At 40.5% G+C, this 18,958-nt stretch overlaps 1 protein-coding gene across 3 annotated transcripts in view; it reads left to right on the top strand.

The window, feature by feature from the left end:
- igsf21a (immunoglobin superfamily, member 21a) overlaps positions 1-18,958 on the top strand; it is a 184,424-nt gene that overhangs the window by 141,921 nt on the left and 23,545 nt on the right. For all 3 annotated transcript variants that reach the window (XM_086200105.1, XM_086200104.1, XM_086200106.1), the window contains one exon: positions 6,307-6,422. In XM_086200105.1, coding sequence (XP_086056231.1) covers positions 6,307-6,422 — 116 coding nt within the window. The remainder of the gene's footprint in view (positions 1-6,306; positions 6,423-18,958) is intronic.

Raw genomic sequence — 18,958 nt, 5'->3', positions numbered from 1 at the left:
ATCACAGCACATTGTCATCACCGAATTTATGTGCAAATTGCAGAAATGGCATATCTGATGAATGAGAACATCAGCCTGGTAATTTTCATGATTCGTTCGTAGTAATATAAGCACAGAGCATCTGAAGTACATATTATAGAGGTCTCTTTGATCCAGACGCTCCTTAGAGCATGACGAGCTCTAATGAGCTCTGAATCTCTGTGTTCAGTCCTTTGGGGCGTAAGTTTTGAAAATTAAATATTCCACTCTTCTATTAAGAGTGTCATCAGGTAGAGTAACCTCTCTGATGCCCTGGAACCTGAATGATGGGATGTTGTGTTTTGAAGTTAGCGACACCTCCTGCTACAGGGCGATCTTCATTCTTCTTCACTTGGTCTCTGTTTTAATGAACACAAACTCTTATCAACTAACCCACCATGAATTTGACATGAATTACATGGAAGTGGAACATGTGATGGCATAATTGATGAAATGCTTTTCCTCAGTACATGAAGATGACTAAAGTTCTTACGTTTGACCAAAATTGCATCAAGCACACAATCTGCTTTTGCACCACCTACTGGAAGGAGTCATTTCACATTGGCAAGTAAAGATCTCTGAAAGGTAACATCCTCCTCAACCGAGTATAATGGCGGTTTTCTCAAACGTGCAGTGATTGATGGGTGTGATGATAATGTATGCCACTCTTTGCAATGAAAGAGCCCAGTCTGTAGCAGTTCCAGGTATAGTGATGATCACCGAGTATTTCTTTTTCTGCGTAGAAACTCTTTTGTGACTTCTGTTATTTAAGTTAGGACTGGTCCAAACTGGGTTTCTTTACATAGTTGATCAGGGAATCCCAGGTTGTGTCGAAGTTGCAGATATCTAACAAATGTTTAGCATCAGTAGGCATTGTAGGCCAACCTGGAAGTTAGCATCACCTGGGCTCCCTTGGCTAACAGCCAGTAGGATTTTTGCATTGGATTCTGGATTTTTGCAGAGAATACAGTGACACACAAAGACTTTCACATTCAGTTGCACAAGATAATTAAAAATCAAAACAACCACTTTTTTTTTTTAGGCGTAAATGCAACCGTTATCCCAAGGCTAACTTTACACTTTGAACAAAGCAGGACTTTGACATCGCCACAACTGAGGTTCACACTTGTCCTGTTTTAATGATGTAGCTGGAAACTGTTTTTAAGACAACAAATGTACTTCAGATGTACATCTAGAGTAGTACTGACTGGCCTGTTTTAAATATATTAGGCTGGTGTGAACCACTGATTTTATTTCACACGCAACCCCGTTCAAAAACCCCCGCTGAGGCTGAGACCAGGGCACAACACGAACTCCCCCACCAGTTTTGGCGTTTATTCTTGCACTGCTCCATTGCAGGAGTTGCTCTCAACAGTTTTGCAATTAGACTTGAAGAGGAAGCTCTTCTGGAAGTCTTGGAGAACTTTTTGGTGCTGCATGAAATGTTTGTGAACAAGGTTCCTGATTTAATCCCAATCCATATATCCAGGAAACAAACTCTATCAGTAGATTTACCTGCACAGTGTGAAAAAACAACCATCCCAGTGACTGAAACTGTGTTCATTACCACTGCAGAGTTTACACATACGGCAACATACAACGTGTAACCCTGGTTCTAGCAGTGGATTCATCTCGCCGTTGGTGCACCTGGATAGATTTCTGAATTATTTCTCCAGAGTTATTTGGATATGCAAATATTTTGCTTTATAAAATGATCAATTTCAGGCAAATATGAAAAACATGTGTGTGGCAATCAGAATGCCTGGCACACGGAGCAGATCTACTTTTGCCTGTACACTGTGTAGCTGTGGAGTTTTCATTATGTAAAGGAAAGGGAGAGATGGTGCGTAGAGGATTTGGAAATTTTATATCCGTGCTTGGATCTTTTAAGTCTTTAAAGAAGCCTCCAGAAGAATGACAAAGATATTGACATTTCCTTTTATTCTCAAAGTTTCTGCGCTCTTGATATTTTTCCCAAGGCTTCTGCATATTGTTTAGCAAACTCAACTGTGGTGACTTTTTTTTTTTTTTTTGCATTTTGATTCATACATTTTCCTCTCCCTATAGCACCATCAACATACGAGGCAGTGACCTTGTCAAGAGAGAAATTTAATTATGTATCTCTTTTGAAATTATTGGTATGCAACCTTCACTAAATGTGTGAACTGAGAGGTCTGCACTGCAAAAACAAAGAAAATTATGACTCAACCTAAGTGGGAGAAGAAAAGCTGTAACTAAAGAGTCATGAAAGGCTTAGATTCCATCACCACTCGCCACAAATCCGGCACAGGGATGTAACAAATAGCATGCTAACAGTCGTTGGTTTTAATCATTTGAGATATTTCATCGAGACCCCCCCACGGGTAGAAAACAACAGTGCATCATGATCAGTGAGCAGCCCTCCTGAAATAACTGCATCACGCTGAATGATTATTTATCCCAGCAGTTACAAGGTTGTGTTTTTTATTTAAACTAAAGAAAGCATCACTTCACTGCTTTGCCAAAGGGATTATCAATACTTATCAGTCATGGGGAAATTTGCAATTTCACTGTTATCATTTTAATCTGATAAGATTTGATTCAAAGGGCGGCGTGGCTCAGAGGTAGTGTGGCCGTCTAGAAACCGAAGCGTTGCTGGTTCGATCCTCACTTCCCCTGGTGACCATGTCCAAGTGTCCTTGAGCAAGATACTGAACCCCTAATTGCTCCTGATGGCCCTGTGACTGTCTGGCGACCTGTCCAGGGTGAACCCCGCCTCTCACCCAATGTCAGCTGGGATATAGTCCAGCCCCCCAACCCCCCCCCCCCCCCGACCCATAACAGATAAACAGTATAGAAAATAGATGGATGGATAGATTTTGTATTTATTTACTTTTTAATTTTTTTATTTCTCTTTTTTTCCTTTAAAAAAAAAAGTGTGTGGTTTGTTGCATTAAAAACTCCTGGTTGATCTTCTTGCAATTAACTGCTGCTATCACTGGGAAAATAAGTCAGAATTTGTAACTGCATAATACACTTAAAAGAGAAACTTTCCTGGCAAAAAACGACTGCGAAATGTATGATTTCTTTCCAGAGTATAATAGTTTTTTCCTTCACCACATTAGGAGCCCTTCAGAGTGCTTCTCAGTCAAGTGCTTGAGTGTCAGTGGTTAGGAATAGACACCTCTGACAGCTTATCATATGCCAGGTTGAGACAGGCTTGTCCGTGAGCTAATGGAGTGTTCTAAGGTTAATTTACAACCATATGAATCCCATCAATAAGCAATTAAGAGGTGTGGAAATGCAGAGGCATGGAGGCCAGCAGCTAAATCCCTACCAACCCCCACCTGCTTTTAATCATTTAATTGCTGTGGCATGTCTGTTAAAAAGCGCTTGACAGATTTACACATAAAAGTGACACATGAAAAAGGCAGTGCACCCTGCATGGCCCCTCTCATTATTTCATCTGCCTGAAAAGAATGGCTAGTGGCTCGATTTTAGAAATTCTATCACCTCTTTGAGAGTTTCTAATTCTGATTACAGCGTTGACTAATTGAAGTATCCTGAAAACAGGAAAAAATCTCGGGGATATAATGCGCCAGATTCAGAGGGTGTGTGAAAAGGAGAAGTCCTGTTGATATACAGAAAAACATCAGAAATTTGCATCTTAAAATCTCTTCAGCTAATTTTGTGAAAAGTGCCTTGTGATACTCAGCAGTCCTCATGAAAATTCAACTGGTCCTTGTGCTGCTGGCCATCATCCGCTGAAGTGTAGTCTTTTGAAATGTGTGTGTTGATATTTCCCTGATTCAGCCACAATATTGTCTATGAAGTATTCACATTCATATCTAAGCCACCGCACAAGGACTCCAGCACTGCATGTTGAACAGCTGATTTTCTGGAGGATGTTGGAGATTTCCATTCATTACCTTATTCTCTTCCCAGTGCTCCCCATAATGCTGTGAATTCTTGCTCACATGTTTTGGCTTTTACACTACCATGATATACTTCCCCAGGGAGATTCAGGCAGAGGGTTAGTGATATGATATGTATGAGATTTTCTACTTTATCAGCCTCATCTGACTCACATGAGCCCTTGGGAATTTTGAACATATTGTCCCAACCACCCAGTTACCGTTTTAAGAGAGGAGTCTCCCAGCAGATCCTCCTTTTGTTTGGAAATAGATACATAGATGGAGAACGTGGATCCATCGATTTCTTTTAAAGTTCCTTCTCTTAAAAATCATATACGTTTTTCGCTAGCCACACTGCACAGCACAGATCTAATAAGTCAGTGTGTAGCATGTAGATCATACGATGAACAAGTTGTGAAATGTAGGCAGGTCAATACATGAGGAATCAACAGCAAGTGTGCAGGGACAGTAGGTTATTACTTCTGACACTGTGGAGCCTGAGTGTCACATTATTAAATAATGGTAACTTGTTTAGTGGGCTGAAAGAATGCTCAATCTACCCTGTGTGTGTGTGTGTGTGTGTGTGTGTGTGTGTGTGTGTGTGTGTGTGTGTGTGTGTGTGTGTGTGTGTGTATCTGCTGGCCTCCTCACCCAGGAGTTCCTATCCATATGTTAATGGTTTTCACCAGGGATTTCACGGTGAGGAAATTTTCCAGCGGATTAATTGGTAAACCTGTGACAACATCTGTGTTAGCGATTACACCAGATACACCAGTTAAATGGCACCCGTGTAGCTGCGCTTTCAGACACAATGCCTTACCACATATCCAGCAAACTCACCTGTTCAGACATAAACACAGCGGCTACATCTTACACTACCCACAGCACAAATGATGCTTGCTAACCAGCTGCTTGCCACCATGCAGGCACACAGCTACCTGCCGCTACCTGCAGCTACCTGCAGGGATGCACTCTGAGCAGCAAGAGTGAGCACAGCTCAGAAACAAGTTTTAGAATAAATATTCACCAACCCAACTGTTTCACACAGAGACGCTCACACTGACAGGAGCACCTACACCTGGATAAAGAGATGCAACACAACACGACGCAGCAGGTGAAAAAAATAATCTATATTGGCACACGGAAAGAAGTCAATCACCTCATCACAAATATTGAACACGTGCTAATTTTGATACAACAACACTGCCAGTGATACTTATGTACTTTACAACTTCTTTACCCACAAGTAGTTTTACTGCATGTACATGCTCAGTGAACACTTTGACCTGTCATCTCCTGTCTATAACTGCTTACCAACAGTAAACCCAAAGCTGGTCTTATACCACATGTAGGAAACACGTGATGTTGGTCTCATTTGAAAGATGACACTTTGTCTTTCGCCCGCCTGTCAGTGTCGGTGCTTTTGAGGAGTTTGAACATAAATCTATAATTTTGGGAAACAATTGCCTGCGGAGGAACGGAGCTGGAACATATTACTTGGAAATCACAGTGGTGCCATGGCATCATACTTACAAATTTAGTTTCAGATTTCATTAAAGGTATAGAAAATGTGATGAATATTTTAATCTGATTTGCCCAAGAGTATCAGGTGTTTATGACAGGACCACAAGATCATTTAGACACATTCCAAACAGCATTTGTCACATAGCAAAGATTGAAAGGCTGTAACTTTTTTTTGCACGTGTTTGCTACGGCTGGTTCTTATTTTTTCTTTGCCATGATTTATCTTTCAAAACTACTGTACACACAAGCTTCACCTTTCATCAGAGATGCAGCTGATTATTATGCTAGCTAATCAGTCTGTGCATGTATTGATACAACATACTTTGGACCAAATGTCTGACTGGATCTAGATCATCTGGATCTATCCAGGACAGTGTAACAAGACCACAGGTGACCACTCGATTAACTTGTTGAACCGTGTCGATCTGTAGCGATATTAGCATGTATATCTCATTGTGTATGTGGTTGCTAATTGTCAGGTAAATGTGGTTGTTGCAGGAGTTATATCTTGACATGGTTTATGTAGATTTGTTCACCAGAATATTAGTTTTGTAACGATGTATGACGCGACAAGCCGGTTAGTGGCTGATGCGTGCAGGCTAACTCGTGTAACACTGACTGCATTGGCGACTTGCTACCCTCCTGTTGGTTGTTAGTTGTTGTGTTGGGTTTAGCAGCCGTCACATCGGAAGATGGTCATCCTAAATATCTGACAGTCAGAACGTGAACCTAGCTCACACTGTGACCACCATTTTTGAACTATTGGGACATTGTGCTTTCTCCGCTTTAATGTTTTCCTGTGTTTAAACGATGACTTGCAACCTTAAGATGTCAATTGTTTAACTGAGCTTTCTCCTTGTCCTCCCTGCAGCACCTCCTAACAACATATCTGTGGTGGCGGAAAACACTCCAGCCCCATTCAGTCGATACCAAGCCCAGAATTTCACTCTCGTCTGCACTGCAAAAGGAGGGAAACCAGCCCCATCGGTGAGTTGCTGTTGTTGAAAATATACAGAGCTGCCTGTCCACTGGGGACCTGCCTTTAGTGTGCACAGACGCTTGTTGTTTACAGAAAAGAGAAGAAACTGTGTTGTTCCTGGTTGTGCGTTTTTAAAGATATCAACTCACACAAGCAGTTATAACCATTCCAGTCAAAGAGCCCTTCAAATAGGTTTTTAAAAGTTGCATGACAACAGCACAGTCCTTGATCTTAGTGCTTCCCACATACACTTTGCAATACTTGACTCAAAAAGGCTTCTTGAGAATTTACATCAAGCTGCAGGCAGGTTGTTCCAGGCATGAACACACAGATTACATCAACCTGCAGTCATTTAATGTAGCTGTCACAGTACCACTGTCCCTCAATAGAGATCGACCTGTGATTGATTGCAGCGCTAATTTAATTGTTGATGGTCACACTCTAATAATTCATCTAATCACCAAGTGACACAACATCAATGATTGTACATAGAAATATGACTGTACATCATCAGACGTGCATGCTGAAACAGACCTTTTTTGCATAAATGGAGGCACATGCAATCACCTACATCTCCTTCAGCACTTCGCAATGCAGGTCTGAAAAATCCAAAAGACTACACTCCAGTCTTTGGTGGAGTGGCTGCTCGCTGTTTGTCCCCACTGGGTCATTAATCATTGGTCATAGGTGTATGCTAATGGACTCCAGACTCCAAGCACGTGGATCTCTTGCAATTACGAACCTAGTGGGAAAGGAACACAAGGTGAAAATGATTTCCGTTCCCCGACCACTTCATGGGTGATGGTGTTATACGTGAGGTTCCCCCCGTTGTGATTTCACAGAGGGTTTAAAACCATTTAAGTCAGAATTGTGGGTAAAATTTGTCATGACTAAATTGAGGGGGAGAGAGATCGAAAATGTTTCTGCCGGTAAGTAGGACTGACTAACTGGGCAAGTCACTCTGAGGATAATCAGCTTTGGCAGTTGGTCAACAGGCAAGTTGATTCAAGTCACTGTCTTGAAATAAAAAAATGCAATTCAAAAGACTTTAGTGTTTCTCTGGCTGTGACGATAACTACTGTACTTTAGATTAGATTAGAACACATTTATACCAAAGCACATTCTCACCAAAGGAATGGAAAATATAAATGACAGATGGAAGAATTTCAGGCTTCTCAGTGTAGTTGATTGGTTTTATGTATAAAAGCAGATGTTTGCTGAAGGAAACACAGCACCGTAAGGCAAATGTTGCTTTAGTGGGAAAATGGGTCAGAAGATAATAGAAAACTTACAACGGGCATAATGATACAGGATGTGGAAGATGGGCGACAACGTAATGTAAATTCAGCGTTGCTGTTCATGGCCATTAAGCACGTATGATTATTGACACTCTGCAGCTGAATCGTTAATACTGGCAGTAACCGAGTAGTGCATTTTCAGTTAATCATTGAAATCCAGCAGCCTCCAGACAATATGTTTACGAGTGAGTAATCTAAAGGGGAAACACTGAATTCAATATCACCCTAAGAATAACAACCTACAACTTTGCCTTGTGTTGTTTTCCTACCGATCCATTTCACCAGAGACGCAGGTCCTGCATGCCCACAGAGGTGTTAGTAGTTATTCTTGTGTGAAGCTGGGTGAAGTTAATATGCGGGAAGTTTGCCACCCAACTCCATATATAGTTTTTTGTTGTTGTTGTTGTTGTTGTTGTTAAATCCTCAAGCTATAATTTGTTCCACCCTAGCAGATGAAACCAAACTAACATGAGTGTCAGATGTTAGTCAAGTACAGTTGGTGCACCCACACAGTCCCGACAAGAGGTTTAATCAGCTGATATAAGTGAAAACACCTGTGAGTGAATGGGGGGGCCGTTAGTGCGATTTGTTCTCATATAATGTAAATGATTCACTGAAATTATACCTGTGTGCCCTGACCCCGAAAACTGTCATATCTTGCAAGTTGACATTTATTTCAGACACATTTACATGGATTACCACATTGGAAGTGATTACTAATTGTGCTTGTGTCCACATGCATGCACGCACACAGTCACAAGTTCTTTTGTTTATTTGTCCTTTTTTCAAATCAATTTTATTCTCTTTTTGCTTCATCTTACTTTATTTGCTTACTGAGGCAGGATTCCCTTTACAACCCCTTCTTTCTCACCTGTGTTTGATTGCGCAAATGAATAAACTAAAACTAATACTGCCTTCCACACAGCATTTACGGATTACTTCACCCCGAATTAAGTTATAGACGGAGTAAGCAAATGAAGAATGTCGGGGCGTGAGTTTATGTAAGACATACGTGTCTGGAGAAAGTTTATGTAAGATATACTGGTCTCCAAGTAAACAGGGTATTGTTAATACAAGGTCTTAAGTTCAGGTCATATGAGGACGGGAGGACTGAAAGTTCCAGTAAAACTGTACCCCAGTATCTTGCCAAACAGGATGCACCTTGCTGAAGAGAAGCACGTACACACACATGAGTAATGACGTCAACGAAAGGTATAAAATGTGAATGCAAGTTGTAAGGAGAGTTCTGTCTGTAATGTAAGATGTGAGGTGGTTGATCTGTGCATTAAACCCGCAAGAGGCTGTAAGATGATCCGTCGTTGAGTCTCATTTATCATCTCAACTTGAATGAGAGATCCGAGGTCAACTTCAACAAGAAATGTGGAGACTTCTTATCTTAGTGGCATTTTTGAAATGTGTTGGAGACTTGCATACACCTCAAGTCCTTTTGGAGATGTCACAGAGTTTTGGTCGAGCTAGCAGAGAAGGTTAAACACATTTAAAAAATATACCACAGTCACAACATAACAAATCAGTCTGAGCTCTGTTTCCACAAGGAAATTCCTTTGAAGAATGCAGGGATGCAGTGTGGCCACACATCCTCGGTCATTAGTCGGACTTTGGTCTACAGTATATCATGTAAAGAGGAATATAAATGGAATATTATTTGGAATGAGCGGAAGTACAGTCAGCACAATCAAAGGACAGTGACTAAAAGAACACATCCGTCATGAAAAGTTAGACAGACTCAACAGGGAGTTGACAGTTTCTTGGTAAAAAGTTGCCCAGTGTAGTGCTACTTCTCCCACTCTGTCTGTGGTCAGTATTTATAGTATTACAGTATTTATACATAAATTCATCAAATGTATTCCTGTGAGAAGCAGAGATTACTTTCATTTTTTGTTTTTCGTGTATTCTGCATATTAATGGCATCACTAATTAAAATGTTATTGTCACAGTCTTGTTTTAGCTGTTGATTTTCTATTTTGGGCTTTTTAGTTATCAGGGGCTCTTGAGTTTTGAGTTTTGTATTTTTCCTGTTTGGTTTAGTTGTTTTTTTCTTTAGTGTGTCTTTTGTTGTGTAGATTCCCCTCTTTTTTTTATCCTGAGAGGAATCCCTGTTTATGTACGTCCCTGGAATATACTTCCCTCTTGTGTTTTGGTTGGTTTTACTTCCTGTCCTTGTCTCGTGTGTGATCACCTGTGTCTTGTAAGTTAGTCAGACCTCTTCAGCTGCAGCCTTGTTTCTATTGTCCCAGTCAGCTCATTCCCAGCCCTCGTGTTCTCCCACCTGGTTTTTATTGTGTGATTAGCTCAGTTTGTACTTCAGCCATTGTCATGGCCTGTGCTCTGTTTGGATATTGTGTTGTGCCTGCCTGCCATGTCTTCCCCATGCTTTACCTCTGTACTTTATTAGGCTTCTAGTTTAGTCACCTCTAGGATTCTGGGTAAGTTTCTTGTGTTTGGTTTCATCATTCTTTAGTAAACCTCCACCTCTCAAATCCCTGCTGTTATCTGCACCTGGATTTGGATCCATCTTTGCAGGAATTCTTCATTCCTTGAATATGAATGAGTTAACAAATGTTTGCAAAAAGTCGATATAAGAAACACACTGTTAGGGCATTTGTTGCTCTTACCATGTCATCTAAATAGCAGGTTACTTGGTCACTGGATTAGCTCATTATTACATAAAACTGTGACCGTTTGTGCTGTTTGTGTTATAGTCCACGGTCATTATTTTCTAAGTATTTGCTTGAATGTTGCTGCTTTGGCCCAATTATGGGACTCCAACTTCAAACGATCCCCTCTGCTTTTTGATGCAACTCATTTAGTGTTTGTCTGTGCTGTTGGCATGAGCTTTTTGCAAAATAACTATGACAAATTTCAGCTAGGGGAATTTTTGTCTGGAGGCCTCCACCCCCACACGGCAGGGCAGGTCCACTGACAGCAAAGAGCACTAATTCTCATGTACCCCGACAGGAATTACAGCGCTCGTACACACAATTAACGCCAGCTGAATATTAATTAAGACACTCACAGCCAACAGCACAATAACTAGAAATAGACTCAACTGTATCTCAACAACATAATGATTCACAGTGCAGGTAGCCACAAAGCCAACAGCACCGCTCCCAACGACAAGCATCAGTTTAATTGATGGTAACAAAAACAAAGTCTCCCTGTCAGTCGGCTAAGATGTACCAAACACAGGAAGACATCACAAGCCGGAACTAACCATCGTCTCACGCAGTTTTAGTTTTCCTTTCTCTGATTTGTGCAAATTAATCCATCTTATCATCAAGTTTAGTCTCTAGTGGTATGAGAGAAGGTGCCTTGAGGCATATTTGCGTTATCATAGTCGCCAGTTAACTTAGAATCTTTCTTCCTTCCCTTCATTTGGTGCTGGCAGTCAGAAATTTGGTGCTATCCCAGAAACGGCTGCAATGACAGCAACGTTTTCATTTTTCTTACACTCTCACTGCCTCCATGTTTTCCCTTTTTTTTTTTTTTTTTGCCCTTGATCATTCATTTTATTTGTCAGTGCCCTCTGCATAACCATTTTGATTTCATTTGCTTATTTTTCTCTCGACTCCTGACATGAGGTGGCCTTCTGGCCCGAGTCTGTCACATAAATAGTTAAATGCAGTTTCATTGCCAAGTCTATGATCACTCGCATTCCATATACTTTTTCAGGTGTCTACATGCTTGCCATCTGCTTTGTCTCAACAGCCAGCAGCGGTAGCGTGCGCTAACACTGATGGTTAGAAATGTCTTTTCACTACTCACACAACTGGAAGATAATAGATGTGTACAACCACTACTGGCTCTCCATTCCAAGGACTTTTAAATCTTCTAGCCAATCTTCAAATTAACTGTTGTTTGGTGGCCTTTTCTTGACATGTTAATGTTGGGTTAACTTGTACTGGCGCTCAAAAAAAAAAATGCAATTTTTGAGAAGTTTCTGTAAATTGTACACAAAGTGACCAGTGATAATTTGTGGCTGTACACCGTGGCGCATGTTCAGTTTTAGTTTTGCATAACATCTCTGGAACATTTGATACCATCAACCACCTCATCCTTGTAGAAATACTAAACCAGCAGGTACAGGTACTACTGGACATGCTCTGCTTATATTTCTTAACTTTCTGTTAAAGAAAACTAAACATGGGGTACCTCAAGGAACAATGTTGGGACCTCTTCTGTTCACCCTGTATTTCCCACCTTTGGGATGGATCATTTATAATCAAAACATCTTTCATACTTATCCATATGATACTTAGCTGCACTTGTTATTGTACTCCTCAGATACCAGGAAAATAGCTTAATTGCATCAATGCCTATATGATATTAAAAGCTGTAGATGTCCCAAGTTCTAAAAAATTAATTCCAACAAAATACAAGTTCTCATTATTGGCCCTGAACACATCTAAAAACAAATTCAGCCTCTCCTCAGCCCCCTCACTCCTAATATAAAATCAGCTACAAAAAACCTTGGTGTTATCTTGGATAGCAACCTTAGCCTGGAGCAATATATAAGGAAAACAGTCCAGTCATGTTTTTATCAGCTGAGGAACATTTCCAAATTTAGGTCGCTTTTGTCCCTCAGTACTACTGAGAAATTATACATGCTCTTATATCCCCCTGCCTTAATTACTGTAATGCTTTGTTCACTTTCCTACACATTCAAGTCACAGAGCAGCTTGTAACTCTAAAGAGCAGCTCAGATATTATCCAGAAACAAAGTCATTCTCTCACATCACAACCATTATAGCTCCGTTGCACACTGACTTCCCGTGTCATTTGGAATCCATTTTGAAGTGCTTTCAGTCACAAAATAAGACCCTGAATTATCAGATGCCAGTAAACAAAAAGAGATCCTTACATCGACCTCAGGTCTGCCAGTCTGGGCATCCAGACTTTTCCACTATCCAGACTGATAAATAGCCTTGTCATGCTTTTCAGTCTTAGCTCTTCAGTTCTGCAACAACCATCCACTTAGCATCCGATTAGTTGACCTAGCTGCTTTTAATTATCTTATTAAATGGCTTTTCCTTCTGTACCTGCTGACACAAGTGTTTTTCATATATATGCGTCATTTGTGTTGCTTTTGCACCCGTCTCTGATTTTGTTTTAAGCGTCCTCATCTTGAAAAGCACTTTATTCAAATGGCTCGAAAATTGCTCTATAAACCAAGATTATTAATTTTGTATCATAATTATTAATGCCTGTGGTGTTTTGGTATTTCAAAATAACGTTTCTTTGATTACAAAAACAAAACTAATGAGCCAACATTTTGTTTGTGTGTGTGTGTGTGTGTGTGTGTGTGTGTGTGTGTATTAGTTTGTGTATTAGTTTGTGTTTGAGAGGAAACAGCAGACCTAGAGTGCAAGAAAAATATGCATTATCATTTATATCATTTATTTCCACCCTATAGACAGAGAAAACTAGTCTTTACTTTTAACTTGCATGCAAGCATTGACATTAACATTTTGGCACCATAGGTACAAGTGTGATTTGTCACCATAGTCTTTACCTTAATTTGTAGTATTGAAGGAAATCAGGTGCTTTTAGAGATTTTTTTTTGTGTGTCCTAAACAGAGACCTGAGCTTTTGGTTTGTAGAGATAAATGTGCTTTGGTCCTCCATAAAGAAATAATTCCCTGTTGCTATGCAACTTCCTTTTGGATCATTCCTGTGCTCATTGTAATGTCTGACACCTCATTTTAACATGGTCTAGACATTTTAATTTGTTGAACTCCATCCAACATCTCCTGCTTCTTGAGTTACATGCAGTTTATATTGCTCAATGTTCCTTCCTCTGGCTAACTGAAAGACTGTAGATTAAAAATGTATATTCTTCATATCCAAATTAGATAAAGAAGTAACACATGTGCGAATACATATGCAGTAATGTACATTCTTAATCATGTCTACACTTGGACCAAAGCAAAATAGTGCTGTGGTACTCTGGTTACCAACATCGTAGAATTACATTAAAATGTATAAGAGTTTTTCCGTAAATATTTGTCATTTAATATCTTTAAGTGGTGAACACAGGCTACTACATCGTAAACCTCTTCTGGAGCAGATGCACTAACACCTCTGCACCTGTTTTGAATATAATTTTGTTGCATGTGCATCTAAAAGAAATGCATAATATGACTGTCACAGGTGCCCAGAATGGCAGTTATGCCTGGGGAAAACCTCCCGGCTTTATGCAAAAACATGGGAGGAGATGTGAAGAAATGCTTTTGGGAAAATACGCTTGTGTGAATAAAAGAGCATTGCTACTGCAAAGCTATTTGATTAAGATAAAAGCAATGCTACCACAGTGCTACTGAGAAATGGGTGAAATAAACTCCTCTACTGTTGACCACATAAAAAAAAAAAAAGAAGAAACTTGTCGAAGCCCAGAACCCTGTATGTCAGAGTTGTTTGTGGGTGCAGCCAAGTGTACAATTACAATCAATTTATAGGGCACATAAAAAGTCCATGCTTTCTTTTTCTTTTCTTTTTTTTTCCCCCTGCGTTTTAATTTATGTCAAATATTTCCATGGTAGTTACTCCTTGTCCACAATAAACAATACCATTGGACTGAAAGCTGTGATATAAATGACTACATCGTTAAAGCCATACTTCATCCAAAAAGTATGCTTTGCCTCTCAAGTACTCAAAAATATTGGCCTGACATTCATTTTATATCACATCATTGTTCAGTCTGACCAGGGTCCCACTGCAGCCATTTTAGGAGATTGGTGACCAATCACAGCCTTCAACGTGACTGATGAGTGATACTGGTCAGCTAGCGGGGAGAAAGTTGTATGACAGTAATAAACTATATCCCACTTGTAGGACCTCCCATCTCATGTTTCACAACTGCAGACATTCAAGCCAGCAGTGAACCTGAAAATGATTCATCCACTGAAGGCTATTCTTGGTCTCAGACTGTCAGCATCAGCAATCCATTGGAAGGAGCGCGGTGAGGCCAGCACCATGGTCAGAAACAGCCCAGTGTCAGCAAATCATCCAGAAATTTGCTAAACATGAAATGTGCAATTTTAGGGAAAACCAAAATCTAATTTAGGTAACAGTCCCTGGTAGCAGCTAGCTACTGCAAACATTCGCATGCCCTGCTGCCAGTGAGCTACTGATGATACCGATGTTATGTTTTTGTTTGTTTCTGAGTTTGTCGTGTGTCCTTTCATTAAAAACTGCAGTTCCAAAGTGCAGATTTGTAAACAGAGAAATGCTTCATATTAACATTCTTTGAGGGAGTGAGAGAGAGAGAGAGGGAGAGAGAACTGCCTTTTATACATTTCATGCCATACCTTTCCCAAATCCTGTGGGGAGAGCACAAAAGACCCCAACAACATCAATTCTATCTGTTACTTCACTGCATTGGTGTTGTTACTCTCTCATCCCGAGTTAACCGTGTAGTGCATTCAAGAATGCTGATTGGCTTGTTGGAATTCCAGCCTCGGCAACCTGTCTTAAAGAGATCTGTTCTCGACCCTGAATCACTTTTCAAATATTCAAAAAATCTGATTCAGGGTCTGGATCTAGGATACACAAGTACTTCGCGCCGGAGTCCCAGAAACGTTATGTAGTGGTTAAAAGAAATAATGCAGTAGGGCAAAACGCCTTTGTCAGCTGCATAGTTGAAACGCTAATACACTTCCTGGGTAAAGAATGGCTTTCAATTCATATTTCAAAGTTTCCTTCCCCTGCAAACATTTTGTTGCAGCATTGTAAACACACTACTTTGGTCGTAATCCTGCCGCACACTCTGAGCCTATGTTCTTCTTCAGATGCTCCAGAACTCGTGATCATTTTAAGTGCAGCCTGTGGCATTCACTTCTCATAACATACTGTTAAAAATGACATGATCACATGTTACTGTGGACTTTGTGTGTCTCAAGCAGCAGTTACTTCCCATCACCTTTTTTTGCGATGTCTCACATGTTATGTTGCCCCGGTGCAGCCTTACAATCAGCTGCATGTGTTGAAATTGTCTGTCATTATTTTTGAAGGTCTGTTGGCATCTGATGTTACTGAGGCAAGCTAGCAACGTATCAGTAATAGCCTCCCAGTGCCACTCATTAGAACATCCTCAGAGCACAAGTAAGCACTGATTGAAAAGAGGAAAGATAATGAGAGTTAATAATAAGAAAGAAAGCTGATGAAGTCATGGCTAGGATCTCTCCCGCTGCCTCTCTGCTTTTTCTTTCCTCTTTTCTCTTGCTTCTGCTCTCTCATTGAATCATACTGTCACCGTGAAAATTACCACCTTGTTCTTTTCGACATTGCCATGATTAATTGCAGCAACATAAAAGTGTGTAAATGAATGCTATGTTGTTACATTTTCAAAAAAGATTTGGGGTTGGAGAAGGCGAGGTGGGGGTGACCTGGCACTGTGCAGAGTGCAGGTGCCTTCATTATATCTATTCACAGGGAAAATGCGAAATCCCTCTCATGCCATCGCAGCGTCATTTCACCACAGTGTAGCATTTGTACAGGCTACTGCTCAGAATTACATCTTTCATCATTTCAGAATTAAGTAAGTGGTTTGTGTCTGGTTTCATTGTCTGCACATATTGGACTATGAAGTATTTGGGGATTTATAACAGAGGCGTGATTGATAATCACTTTATTCCGCACGGTATGAGAACAATACAACAGCAATGCCAAAAACACTCAAAAATCCTCTTTTACATGAGAGCGAACATGACATTTCAAATCTTACAAAGGCAAAACATATTACCTGACAAGCCAAACTGTTGATTATAGATGAGTTACAGGCTGTGCCAGTTCTTGCAGTGTTCACAGCCTGTACATGCATAAGTCCTCCAACACAAACAGTGACGTAAGTTAGCGCAGTTTGACCCTCTGATAGCATTACGTCCATCTGTAAAAATCAGTGTTGCCGGGAAAATAGAGGGATGCTTGCGTGAGTGATGTCGACACTATGGTTAAATTCTAGTTAAGTCCAAGCTTACATAACTCTTGGCACGGGTTCTTGGAAGATCAGCACTTTTGTTGTTAGGGGAAGATTAGTATACATGAACAGGGAAGCGTCAATTGATTCACCTAAGGTTGTCTGCCTTCAGAGCAGAAGATGGGCAAATGCCCCCTGACTGCTGTTAGCAATTAGACGTTTTTTTTTATTGCATACCAAAACAAGTCAACCGGCAACGGGCAGCATGTCTTATACACTTAGACTATCAAGGAAAAGTAGATCCAAAGGAACATGAACAGAACGCTATTCCCAACCACATTACCTAGGTTCTAACGCAATAATTCAACTTTTTCCAACAGTCATGTAAATGTTCTGAGTGAGTGAACAAGTGTGATGGGTTCAACTCAAACAACCCAAGAAACTCTCTACTTTTTTTGTGACTTCAGCTGCTTAAATATACTCCCATGATTGCAGGGACTGTGGAATGTTTTCATTTTATTTTGAAAAAATACAAAGCCATTATTTTGTACCCCTGAATTGAATAATGGGGATTCATTTTCTCCCCAGGCACCTTATGCAGGTAACCACACAGAAGAACCTTGCGCTGACTGTCAAAGCTCCATCAGACCCTGTTTTTCCAGAGCAGACAGAGAGTGTCTGCCAGGCGTGGTTAGTCCTGACTACCAGCACTTTGTTGCTATTCATGCCACACTGAGCAGTGGTCGGCCCACGTCAGTTATGCTTTCCACCGCTATAGGAAGAGAGGGTGCTTCTTTGGAAGTTTTCTTCGTTTTTTTTTTTTTTTTTTGTATTTTGCCCCGTCATAAATGAAATGAAGTGAAATCAAAGGACAAGGAACTCATTTACAAAAGCAGCATACAATAACATGTTCATGTCACTTTGTGAGATGCATCTTTATTCAAAACCTGTATCACAATGAGAGACATCTTCAGTGTTCGTTTGGCAGCTTTATAATCACTTGTGGAAAATTAATCAGTGTTTGCTCATATTTGAACAGACAGAAAGACGAGATGCACTTTCTGTTATCTCCGCCTGTCAAACAAGTAAATCGGGGAAATTAGATTTCAGCAAATTAGAAGTTAGCTTAAGGGAATACACACAACATGTACAGATGTCTGCTTAATTGTGTTTAGATTTATATTTACAAAGACAGGGTCCTGCTGTCTCATTTTCTTTGGGCGTGACATGTGGTATAGTGTGTGTTCTTTGTCACTTCTCTCTTTCTGGTGGCCTCTTAGCCCTGTCCAAGAAATTCAAATCAGATTCAGAAATCCATTCAAATCACATACATTTTTAGAATGCTTTAAGCTGTCAAATCTTGTTCCTGCAAGACTTTAATGTCACAACTTGTTGAAGTTTCATTTGAATTCTGTCTCAATATTTAGCATTTTTGGGTTATTCTACTTTAGATATTCTACTGAAGTTAAAGTGATCTAATTTTACATTTATCTCACTTGTCACAAAAGTGATTTTTTTTTTTTTTTTTTTTGTGGTTCTCACATTAAAATCTAACATTCCACCAACTGACATACAAAGCAAATACTACAAAAAAAATCTGCACCGCGGAAGTCATTCAGTATCTGCTGACACTGGGGTTCCAGATAAAATAGCAAAAGAGCTCTCTGCTCCCCGCCGGACATTTATTTACCTGAGTGTGGAATTGAACTCACCACCATTAGAGCAAAACTGTTCCCAGCCTGGTTGAAGACTGTCACACATCACACCCCACAGAGGGGTGACGGTGCTGTCACCTGCTGGCTAGGATGTACGTAAGCCGCTCCACATCAGAGGATAAGTCCAGAGGTGGTTCCAGTTCTGCACGGGAGGTGAATGCAGACCATCCCTCCCTCACAGCAGCATACTGGAATCCCTCTGCTCTGTCATCAAGAATGATGTCACACAGTATACACAGAGGGGTCTCTCTCCAGATGGGGTTGTGTGCAAATTAAAAGCGGTGGGAGGGAAATCCCTCCTCATAAACTTACTGGAGCTGCTCATGGTGCAGAAAGTGCAAGAGCACTTTGCTCTGCTGCTGACAAGCAGACATTTCATAGCAACAACAGAGAATATGACAGCAGCAGCGTACATCAACTGTCAGAGTGGGGCAGCTAGTGGAAGGAGCCAGGAGCCTCCTGCAGTGGTCACAGCAACACCTGCTCTCCATTAGACACAACCCCAGGAAAAAGACCCACATCAGAAAGTCTTCAGGAGGTCCCTCCCCAATGAGTGGAAGCTCAGTGATGCACTCATTGTTAGCAGATTTGGTTAA

Source organism: Aulostomus chinensis, chromosome 3 (genome assembly GCF_037954235.1).
Source record: "Aulostomus chinensis isolate RoL2024-O1b breed Wild chromosome 3, RoL_Achi_v1.0, whole genome shotgun sequence".
NCBI classification, from domain to species: Eukaryota; Metazoa; Chordata; class Actinopteri; order Syngnathiformes; family Aulostomidae; genus Aulostomus; species Aulostomus chinensis.
This window is presented reverse-complemented; position numbering and strand designations above follow the sequence as displayed.